The sequence below is a fragment of the Agelaius phoeniceus genome, chromosome 9, assembly GCF_051311805.1.
Source record: "Agelaius phoeniceus isolate bAgePho1 chromosome 9, bAgePho1.hap1, whole genome shotgun sequence".
NCBI classification, from domain to species: Eukaryota; Metazoa; Chordata; class Aves; order Passeriformes; family Icteridae; genus Agelaius; species Agelaius phoeniceus.
In genome coordinates, this window is record NC_135273.1 from 33,165,299 (window position 1) to 33,177,381 (window position 12,083).

Consider the following 12,083-nt stretch of genomic DNA (forward strand, 5'->3'; position numbering starts at 1 on the left):
GATCGCTTGGCACAAGCAGTTCAGAAGCAGTGTCCTAAGGAAACAGCACATCCTCACTGAATTAAAGCCTTGCCTTTTCTAATGCAAACAATAAATGGCAAAGGGTTCTGTTACCAGAGCAGCCACCAACAGTGCCACCAATGCTCTCAGCTTGTGGTAACTCTGCACTCCACAGCACATCGTGACCATACAAGCTCCTGTACTGGGGGAACAACTTACAAGGTCTCAAGATTCACGGGGAAATAAATTCCAAAGAGTTATTGAGGCTCAAACCAAAACTATTGAAGAAACCCTCACTGCTTTCCAGGTAGAGCCCAGTAAAGAGCCATTTTTAACTGTAAAAAAATAGTCATTTTTAAAAAGACTGTTCTGAAGCAGAGAAAAATACGAAATTACCTGATACTTACCCTCAGCACAAAAAAAGAGGCATTATACCGATCGCTGTCGCTCCAAGTTTAACAGAACAGAGAAGCCTCTGTCGGGAACTTCAACAAGAGCTCACAGCGCCACCGTGACACAAAACAAAGAACGGCGGCTCCATCGCAAACGAACAGAGCAGATGCGATTTGTAAAATCACCAGAAATCTCCCGAGCAACCCCGAATTATTACCCCCCGGGGCACGATGCAAACTAACAGCTTCTACATTACCATACCTCTAAACAAACTTTTGTCATCAGTTTCTGCCCACCGGGGTCACTAGTACTTCACAACAGGGACAGGACATTTTCATTCTAAGCAGAGACAAAACCATCATTCTTAGATTTTCCGTTTTCCCAACCCTATTAGTTCAGTACATTGTAACCAAGAGCTGACAGCTTCAGCTCTTGCTTGCAGCACTCCAGCAGCAATTCAGCCCAAACCACTAAGAGCCATTACTGCTGCATTGCCAGTGACTGTAGCTAAGCAAGACATCCACGGAGAGCCTGTGCTTTTAACGAAGCAAACCGTGTACCAAGGCATGGCACCGAGAGCTTTAGCCCACAGCTGGTGGCCTCTGGGTGGGAGGTGTCCCCAGTGCAGAGCCAGAGCCCCCTTGCAGTGTGAGCAGGGCAGTGGAGCAGGGAATGTCCCAGCCGTGCTGGCCACGGGCACGGAGGGCGCTGCGATTCCTCCTGTGCTGCAGCCCGGCCCCCGAGCCCCGGCAGCGCCGTGGGGCTCCCACAGGAGTCACAGCAGCCCCGCCGTGTGCGCACAGTGAGCTCGTGGGGACTGCCCCGGTGCCGAGGATGAGCCGAGCATCGTCCGGGCCCTCTGGGCACAGCCCCAGCCCGGCAGAGAAGGAAGCCTCGCTGGCCAGTGAGGAGCAGGAACAGAAGGGAGTTTCTAATGAGAGCCCCAGCAGCACCGACCGCTCCAAAGTTATCATCGCAAACGAACGACCCCGTCCAAGGGAGTCAGGAGCCTCCAACGGGGAAAAACTAAATGCCATCAAAAATTAATAAATTAACAATTACCAAAAAATCACATCAAACCCAAAGAGCCCTTAGGATTCCCCAGAGTTTGTTATTCACAAGAAAATGTCTGACTCCTAGAAATTACTCCACAACTTTAAAAAAATCAACAAAATAATAGAAAACTGAGACCCCTGCAACCTAGACTTCCTTTCATTTCAATAATTCCAAGAAACTGGCCTCTTATTGTCATCAAGTTGAGACTGTATTTTCAACATTCCACTACATCCAAAAATACCCCTCCATTTGCCTTTTCAGTTCCAGCCATCAATTTAAAAAAATTACAAAAGTATCACTAGTCAGTTTTACTGCAAAAAATAAAAAATCACCTACTATTTGTCAATATTTTATAACAGGAGCTTTATCTCCACCACAACAAAACCAGCCACAGTCAAGAACTTTACATTACATAGACAATTTACTCATTTTACATTACATAGACAATTTAGTCATTACCAACTCAAAAAGAAATAAAACAGATTCAAAACAACATCATCACAGACGTTCAAAACACTAAATTAAAAAGTTCTACATCACAGAAATTAAAAAGTTCTTCATCAAAAATGCAAGAAATCCCACCTTAAAAATATTTAAGATAGAAGATAACAAAACAATCAAGCCACAGAAAGTACAGCTCCCAACCAGTGCCAAGACCTTACAAAATTTACAACTTCTCCTCCAGTTTTAATTTAAAACTCTGAGACAAGACAAATTAAAAATCCATTTCATTTAATAACCCAAGACAAGAAATTTACTTCTATTTCCACAAATACTAAACCTAAGTAGATTCCAACAAAAACATAAAACCATATCACACATAAAACCACACTAACAATTCCACAAACAAAACCACAACCACACAGATGTAAGGCACACAGAAAAACTACAGTTCCCACCCAGCATCTCCTCCCCAACCTGCACAAACTGCAAACCTCAACTTTTATATCAATGGTAAAACTATAAAAATCCTTCATATCACAGAGCTCTTTTAGCAAAGGCATAGTATCCATCATGTTAAAAAAACATCCCTAAATATCCAACTTTACCAAACAAAGTATAAACAAAACAATTTAGTGCCTTAGAATTAACCAGTACTGAAAAAATTTGAAAAACCACAAAAAATAAATACTCCAATAAATTTATTAAAAAATTTAAATGTCGCAGACATCTTTTATGAAAAACCCTTTCCTTAGGATTGTTCCTCCTGAGAAGCTGAGAGGCCTCAGGAACAAAATGCAACCAATGGTTATCTGCTGCTGTGGAATGCAACAGGTGCATCTGGGATTGGCCCATGGGGTTGTTTCTAATTAATGGCCAATCACAGTCAGCTGGCTCAGACAGAGTCCAAGACAGAGCCTTTGTTATCATTTCTTCCTTTTCTATTCTTAGCCAGCCTTCTGATGAAACCTTTTCTTCTATTCTTTTAGTATAGCTTTAATGTAATATAGATCATGAAATAATAAATCAGCCTTCTGAAACATGGAGTCAGATCCATGTTTCTCTTCCCTCAACATAAGACCCCTGTGAACACTGTCACATTAAAATACATAAAAAACCTTTTACCAAGAGTAACTAAACAAGAACATAAAGGTAAATAAAAAAAATATAGTAACAGTTATTAGTTTTACTTATTTTTACAACACAAAGATACCTATAAATCAACCAAAACCAAATGTTTAAGTTACTCTGAGTCAACAAGTTCAAACACCAAATATTTAACCCATTTCAGCCCAAACAATCCCTTTACAACCTATTTAATCACTACACTGATACCAACCCAAAAATAACCAACTCCAAACCCTGACAGCTCTGAGGGTACAGTCACCAACCAAACAAATCCTGTACCCAATTATATCACTGAACCCCCAATCTTCTTAAAACACCCTTTAAACCTCAACAATTAAACACTCTGAATTCTTTAACAATCAGATTTTGTACTAAGCTTCAGTATCAAAGAAATCTACAGTTAATATTACTCCTCATCATCCTATATAGAAAACCTCCAGTTTTTAGTACAATTATAGCAGTCCTCTGCCCCCTAAAAATAAAACAATTAATCTTAACAAATTCCCATAGAAATTGCAAAAAAAAAAAAAAAAACTAACTCATGGATAAAAATACAACCTAGCAAAACGTTCCCTCAAAAATTAAAAATAGCCCACATAACATCAAACAACTCACTATAATAACACCTAATATTTAAAAAAATTTAAACCATAAAAACGTCAACCCATCATTACTAAAAAAACCTGCAATAACAATTTTAAACCCTACAAAACGAGTTATGTTAAATTTGTTTTTACCTCAACTCACCTTTACTATAACATTAAAACAATTAAACCAAACAGAGTATTAATTAGACAAAAAAATCAATACTACTTCATTTATAACAATATAATAACAAATATTAGTACTATTAAACATACAGCCTTACAAAGCAAAACCACCATCAGTTTTCTCTAACTAGCACATCAAATTAATAAGAAAAAAAATTTTAAATTATATTACATAAACTTGTTGAAAATCGATCCACAACTCCAAAAACGAAAAAAATTAACAAACCAAATTAAAACAAACATTAAATCCTACTTTTAAAATTATTTTAAGATAAAGCACAACCTTTACACCCTACCTAAAAAAACTTTACAAATTGAATTTCCACATATTAATCATTATAATACCAATACTGGTAATAGCACCTTAAAACCAACAGCCCGTTGCATATTCATGTACCTCATGCATGATGCATAAATTCCATTCAAACACAGGATTCTGTCTGGTCATCGTCAACTCCTTCCTCCAAATCCTAACAGCGCCTTCGAGGCAGGAAGAAGTTCATTTCTTCTGATAAGAGGAAGATAAGATAAGAGGGCCATAAATTCTTCTTCTCTGAAAGATTTCGATGCCCTGTGGCCGCTATCTCGCTGCGAGTCCTTTCTTTTTAAAAAGAGTATCCTACAGAGCATCGTTTCTGTTTTAATAATTTTCATAACCTAAAACTATATTTAACACAGTACTTAAGAAAACTAATACAGCATTACTGTCTAACACAACACATATAATATTCATTTTAATACTTGCGAAAAGCCAATCATAAAATACATGCATTTTTCACACCCATGATGGGTGAGAGATCTCTGGCTGCCCTTATTGAGAGCCCCGAGCCTTTCCTGCTGTGTTCTGTTGCCTGCCCAGGGCCAGGAGCAGAGGCACTGAGCGCTTTTGCTGGCCCCGGGCACCTGGCCTGGCCTGGCCCAGCCCAAGAATCCCTGCGGGAATTCCCTGTTGAGAGCCCCAGGAGCGGCTGCCCCAGGGCTGCGCTTCTTCTCCGGCTCCTCCTGCGTGAGGGCTTTTCCGTACCGCGGTGTTTCACAGACAGGACCGACCGGACACAGCTCATCTCACCTTAACTCCCCGCTCGCTCCGCCCCTCTCCTCGCTGCGATTGGCGGCTTTGAAAAGGGTGAAAGGGGCCGCGCCCGGTGAATCGGGCGGAGAACAGGGCGGTGACCACGGGCCACTCCGCCGCGTTCAGGTCACTCTACAGCGGCCGCGGCGGCACCCGGAGCCCGGCGAGGCGGCGGGGGAGCCCGGAGGCGGCTCCAGGCCAGGTGGGACCCGCGGTCGGTGCTGCCCCAGCTCGGGGCTCGCTGCGGGCGGAGGGGCCGCACTGAGGGCCGGGCTTCCCCCGTGTCCCCCCTGCGCTGGGATCGCCGAGGGAGCGGCTGCCCGCGCTCTCCTCCTTGCCCGGATGGCCGGCATGGAGCCGGTGCCGCGGCAGCGCTGGCTCATCCCGGCTGCTCTCGGTGGCACGGAGGCGGCTGCTCCGTGCCCGGGGCCGTTCCTGCCCGTGCGGCTCCGGGCTCGGGGACGCTGCTCGGGGGGGAGGTGTCCGTGCCCGGCTCGGGGCTGGCACGGGATGAACTTGAACGGGCCTCAGAGCCCAAAGCGCTGCAGGCGCCGAGTGCGGGCACAAAGCGCCGCATCCTGCCTGCTCCGGGGCCGAGGCTGCTCGGCGCTGCCCTCGGTACCGGGACCCGCTCCGTGTCCACAAGCAGGGAGCCGCAGCGGCCGTGCCGGCGCTCGGTGTGCCCGGGCTCCAAGGCGCCGGGGCAGGGAATGCGGGGCACAATGGTGAGCAGCCCGGGGCTGCTGCTTCTTGCCCCTCGGCAGGGCCGGGCTCCGAGCCGCAGCTGCCCCGGGCCAGCAGCAGCCGGCAGCTCGCAGGCGCTGTCAGCGCCCGGCCCGGCACGGAGCTGGGCTGCAGCGGCTGCAGAGCCACAGGGGCCGGGGCTGCGGGCACCGAGAGCTCCCGGAGGCTGCGCTTGTCTCCGCAGCTGCTGCCGCACCTCGGGGCAGCGGGGACAGCGCAGCCACAGCTGCCACCGCCCTCCTGAGCCCCCAGCGCCGGCACCAGCAGTGACCTCTCCCCGTGTCCCTTTCAGGGTGCCATCAGCGCGGCTGTGAAGCTGTTCCCGAGGCCGAGCTCCCAAAGGATCTGCCAGCACTCCTGATGTGTCAGGAGGAAGGTGCTGTTTGCTCTGGGCAGAGAGATTCCGGCTGTGAGCAGGAGGAGCGTGAACCCTGCTCCGTTCCTGGAGCTGCAAATGAGCGCCTACAGGAGCGATCAGCAACAGGGAGTAGACGTAGAAGATTCCTGGGTGAGTGCAGGGCCACCCCTGTGGCCTCTAGGGTGGGGACAGTGTCCCCTCCCAAGGACAGGGCTGGCAGGTGTGTGGCTGTTTCCCGATGTCTGGCAGAGGCCTGGTGCTCTGCTGGGCCCCATCAGTGGCTGGAAGCAAGAGCCCCAGTTGCCCCCAAGGCTGTGCAGTTCTCCTGCTGCAGCCTGTGGCCACAGCTGTGTCCCTGCCTGTGGCCACTGCTGTGTCCCTGCCTGTGGCCAGGCTCTTGGCTCTCTGGCTGCCAGCTGAGTGAGGCCCACACTGGCTCAGGGCTCCCTGCTCTGCTCCCTGGCCATGGGCTGAGCAGATTGCAGGCCCGGCTCTGCTTCTGGCAGCCAGCAGCTCTTTCCTGCTCCAGGTGAATGGATCAGGGGCCATCCCGTGGGCACGGCGGTGCTGATTCTGCTGCTCCTGGTGCTGGTGCTGGCTTTGGGGGTGGCCTTGGCTGTGCTGGCAGGTAAGGGAGGGGCAGCAGGCTGGGCCCAGCCCCTCGGGGCAGAGTGGGCTCCCTGCTCCCTGCACAGGGCAATCCTCAGACCTTCTCCTCTTCCCCCTGCAGCACCACAGGTTCCAGTCACAGCTGCCCCCTCACAGTGTGTTCTGTGCTGTCCCCATGACTGGGTTGGCTACAAGGGGGTCTGCTACTACTTCTCACAGGATTGCAGCACCTGGGAGCAGGGTCAGGAGCAGTGCTCCGAGCTCGGGGCCTCCCTGGCCATTGCCAAGGATGAGGAGGCCATGGTGAGTGAGGGGCTGCGGGCGGTGTGGGGTGGCTGAGGGCAGCCTGGGGGTGCTCCTGGGCCGGGCTCGGTGCTCGTAGGGCCGGGGCTGCAGCCCTGGGCCGGGGCCTTGCAGGGAAGGAGCCCCGGCGTGCGGGGGGAGCCCCGGGCCCGTGTCCCCCCAAGGGGCCGGGGCAGCTCCCACTCCTCTCTCCTGGGCAGGATTTGCTCTTCCGCCTCCATGGGAACGTTGATTTCTGGCTCGGGCTGCGCAGACGGGGCGAGCGCCTGCACTGGGGGGACGGCAGCAGCTACAGCTCCCGGTGAGTGCCGGGGAGCCGGGCAGGGCCTGGGGGCACAGGGGCACAAGGGCTGCCCCTGGTATCTTGGTTTGCCAAGACAGATGTCTGTTAAGAAAGGCAGGAGCCTTTGCTTAAATGGAAAATGCAATTCCCCCTCCCTCTGAATTATTATAATTTTGAAATTAAAAGGCTCTCCAGCAAAGATATGAGAGTAGGAATAAGACTTCTTGACTAGGAGGACTAAAAATAAAAATGTAATCATTGGAACAAAAAAACTCCTACAGGCCAGGTCAAAATATTACCTGGCACCCTGTGTTTCAGGGTGTTGGTACCAGTCCCATTCAATGGTGGTTGCAGCCCTCCTGCACTTACAGGTGTGCTTGTGTTGGATCAGTGATCCTGTAGAAGGCTGAAGTTTTCCTCAGAAGGTCCAGTCATGGTGTAGATGGGCCTGGTCTTCCTAGGGGAATCCAGTGAAGACAGCTGCTCCTCTGGGAATGCAGTGGGCAAAGGCTGCTGTGGTGTTCCAAACCTCCGATTTTGTCCAGGTAGGAATGCTTGGCTCCTCCTCCTGGGCGGAGCATCTCCCCATGGAATGGGGTGATGGAATTTTATCAGCCATGCAGCGACATTCACTTGCCCATTAACAGAATATATGTCCTGGAGGGAGGATTGATTGTGGAGGAGATAAAGAAAACTGCCCAGTTAACAGAAGATAACTGCTCCTCCTCTAACAGATGGGAATAAAATACCCCTATTTCCAACCTAAGGCACCAGGCAGCCAGCACTGGCTCTGCTCCTCCCTGCAGGGTTCCTGTCTTTGACAATTCCTCCTGTGTGTACCTGGCTGATGAGAGATTGAGGAGTGACAACTGCTCCAATGAGCGGCCGTATCTCTGCAGCAAGGCCCCAGCTCCCCTGTAACAGGGGCTGCAGAAAGGACCTTCTCCACACTGGGCAGTGCCAGCTTCACCTCTGAGCCCAGCACAGCGCTGTCCTTCCTCAGCTGCAGCCTGTGCCTTGCCCTTCCTCTCAGGGTCACCTCAGTGCCTCTTCATGCCCAGTGCCACCACTGGGCTGGGGCTGCAAAGGAAAAGTCTCTGCAATCCATCCTGCCACCGCTGCTGCCTGCAGGGAGTGCATTGCCCTCATTATATGTGGGAAACATGAGTCACTATTTACACTTTTTATGAAAGTTAATTAAGGGTTAAAGTCCTGCCCTGGGATGCTTCTGCTTGCATAGACAAACTATGTTTTCTATATACTGTTACATATTAGAGCTACATGCATATTTATACAAGTTTTTAAGAATTCAAAGCTAACTTTCAATTTTTGTACTGTTTTGGTTTTTTTTAACTTTTGTCTTGTCTTCAAGCGATTTTGTACCTTAAACTAGTATATTCCATGGTTTCTTGTGATTCTATTATTTTGTATTTTCACTCCCTGAAAATGACGGACAATCAAGTCTTTTTTTTTCCCATGCTCTGTTTCTGTTATCTTGTCTTTCTGATGAGAAAGTCCTTGAATGTGGGAAATCACCTAATTATTTTACACCATTTTGTGAGTTATTTACGTGAAACAATCATTCCAACATTACACAGTCTCTATTATGCTATGGTCTAAGATAGTGTCTATTACACCAGTATTTATAAAAGCTATAGGGTGCATAGATAAACTGACAGGTTATACTGTATCAAAAGCAGTAATTACTAATTGCACTATATCAGGATTTTTGTGATCAATAATAACTTGCAAAACAAAGGTGAGTACATAAACGCAGAAGCCAATAACTATATTTGTTATTTATTAAGCTCAAGTGGGAAATCCAATTCACCCCTGGGCTCCTGGAAATCATCACAAACTGGCCTGAAGGTGAGACTTCTGGCCTGTCCTTAGAAGATGTAAGACATCACCCTCACTTTTAAAATCTTAAAGGTTTTTTTAACCTTAAAAACAATACAACAGACTGAATAAGGAAAAATTACAGCTCTGGGGAGCCTCCGTGAGTGTCAGCCACTTGTTCATTTACAAAATGGATGCTCTGCCTTTTATACCCTCAGCCCCTCCCAAAGTTTTGTCAGTCAGCTCCTTCTCTGCCCTCCCCAGGTGGAGATCACTTCCTTACACCTTGATTGGAGCTCAGGTGTTGTCCTGTGGCCCCTCCTGGTAATGAGCCGGCCCTCCCCAAATGCCCCGAGGCTGCTGGGGCTGCTGCAAGGGGGAGGGAAAGGGGACTGTGGGGGGAGATATTACAGGGACAGCACTCTACAGCTACAGAGCTTCTCCTAATGTACACATAATATCTGTCTCTCAGTTGTGAGAGCCACAACCACAATGCTCATCTATAAAAAACCCCCTCCTTTTCCTATGAGTCATCTGCCTTGAAGAGTTAGCTGCCATTTTCAATTCTGAAAATCTCTCAAAAAAATTTTAATGAGTCATTGTAGCATCTGTTGATGATGGTGAGGACAGTGGGAAGAGAAGGAAAAAAATCTCAGGTTTTCCTTAGACAGACTTATGTGGAATGGACAAAATGGGATCACTGAGCTCTGGTGTGGCTTTTTGAGCCCATCTACTGTGCCCATGGGGTTGCTACTCATAGCAGGTGTATCTTAGTGCTGAGTGCAGAGGCCAACTCAGTCTTGCCTTCTGGTCCCTGTTGTATTACAAGACAGCTGAGCAATGGCAGAGCTCTAGGGTGCCTTTCTTGCCCCCACCTTACCATGGATATGGGATTGCTGCCCACAGCAGGGCTATGGAATCTTCTCCGTGGTGAACACAGGGGCCAACCTGGTCTTGCCCTCTATTTCTTGTTTCACTCTACTTGTTGGTCCTTGAGGAAACTGCCCATAAGGAAACCTGTTATGGTTTCCTCAACAGATGCTTGTAATTCTCATCTATTAAAACAGGACAATTACATTAATAATCAATACAGTTCAGACTCCGTGCCCAAAGTGTTGGTTAATCTTCAGGCTGTCTGGAAGCTTGACTCCACTTTTCGGATGTCTTCAATCTTTGGCTCTCTCTCACCTGGTCTGCATGTTACAGTCTGTTCTTTGGGTTCTCTCACCAGCCTTTAATTCTCTTGCCTTGAGTCCCTCTCGCTCTGGGGTTGGCACAGCCCATTCAGCTCTTAGGTAGAAGGATCCTTCCAAGCCAAAAGGATTTCTGAGGCAGTCCTAACCTGCAGCACCTGGGTGCCTTCAGGCCATCCATCCAAAAGGAAAAGTGACTTCTGGACCCTGAGAGAGCCCAGTGATCTCTTGGCAGGAGAAATCAGGAGTGGAGAAGGTGATTCCAGCTCTGCTGGTTGCTGTTCCTCCCCATTAGACAGGAGAGGATCAAGCACATTCTATCAGCCTTTGCTTCCTCAGGGCATGAAACCCTGAGGAGACAAGGCCACCTCAGGGCCATCAGATCCCACCAGGGAGAAGGAAATGCTAAAAACATCACCATGGTCTCAACCAACAAAATGAGGAACTTTTCTTGTGGGTTCCCAACACCATTTCCAACAAATCCCAGCTGGTTTTGAAAATCACATTCAGGGGGCAAAACCAATAATGAATGACAGGCACCTGAGGTAAAATTAGGGACACAGAAAAGAAATTTCTCTTTGTTTTTAACAGAGGCAGATTTTCATCTTTTAAGCCCAAATCTTCTCTGACACACAAAGGGACATAAAATACAGAAACAGTTCCAACTTGAAACATTTGTTTTTTGGCAATTCTATTTGTACACGAAGTGTGGTTGTATGAACACTACTGAAGCCCACAAATACTGAGACTACTACTGCAAACTGCAGAAATGACTGAAATTCTCTTCTACTGGCAGCAAGAGTAAACATGTCTAAAGGTTTCTTTGAATGGAGAGTAGCTACAAGGAATGGTTTCAACATTAAAATCAACTGGAAAAAATGATTTCAGGTAAAGTGTTAAAAAATGAACACTGTGTTATAGATATATACTATAGTATTGGCTTTTTGCAACTATTAAAATGGATTCTGTATGTGTGGTGTTAAAGTGACTTTGCTATAAAGATATAGTTTATATTTCTGTTGCTAACTAAAACTTAGAAATAGCTGATATAGATATGCATGTGTTAAAATGCCTGCTTGGTGGAGATAATATCCAAGGAATATATGATGCCAGCTATCAGCACTCATCTTCTGAAGACAGTGTGGACCCAGGCCCAAGAACTGAAGGTGATGACAAAATGGACTAAAACCACAACCAAGAAATGTGCATGCTGTAAAAAGCAGGACTCAAGCAGGTGTTATGCAAAGCAGTTCTTGGGGCATGTAAACTAGTTTGGGGAAAAGTTTACATATGCACCAGGCTGGTGCAATAGAAATGCTGTATAAAGCCTATTTCCAAACCAGCAGGTGTTGGGGAAAAGTTTACATATGCACCAGGCAGATACAGTAGAAATGCTGTACAAAGGCTGGTTCCAAACCAGCAGGTGTGCTCTTGGCTGAGGGCCAAGACACATCCAGCTGTAGCCTCTGCTTTGTTGTCTTTGTCTCCTATTAAACTCCTACATTTTATCAGGAGAGGGAACAGTGGTTTTTTTCAGGTTATTTCAGGTATTTTTTGAGCCATATTTTCAAGATGATTCACAGAAACTAAACTGCCTGAGGGCAAGAGAGCATTACAGGGAGTCATAGTTTGACATGGGAAGAATTTAGAGAAGTGACAGAAAAGCATTTTATCTAGCTCACAATCTGCTGAGCTGCTAAAGCAGCTGAACACAGCTCCGTGGGTGGAGCTGGTAAAACCAAAGGAACCCGCGAGCTTCCGTTGTTTGGGGGGCTGGGCTGGGTCCCTTCCCCCTTCCCCCAGCCGGGCAGGGACAGGGAGAGGGCGAGGGCGAGGGCGGTGCTGCTGCGGGCAGGACGGAGCCGGCCTTGCTCTCATCTCGCTGCTTGCTGCA

At 47.7% G+C, this 12,083-nt stretch overlaps 1 protein-coding gene across 1 annotated transcript; it reads left to right on the forward strand.

Moving 5' to 3' along the window:
• Window positions 1-1,227: 1,227 nt before the first annotated feature.
• LOC129122894 (uncharacterized) lies at window positions 1,228-11,705 on the forward strand. Its single transcript, XM_054636968.2, has 7 exons — window positions 1,228-1,359; window positions 4,828-5,062; window positions 5,897-6,112; window positions 6,492-6,590; window positions 6,693-6,874; window positions 7,075-7,175; window positions 7,964-11,705. The coding sequence occupies exons 1-7, from the start codon at window positions 1,228-1,230 to the stop codon at window positions 8,076-8,078; spliced, it is 1,080 nt and encodes a 359-aa protein (XP_054492943.2). The 3' UTR covers window positions 8,079-11,705.
• Window positions 11,706-12,083: the final 378 nt, after the last annotated feature.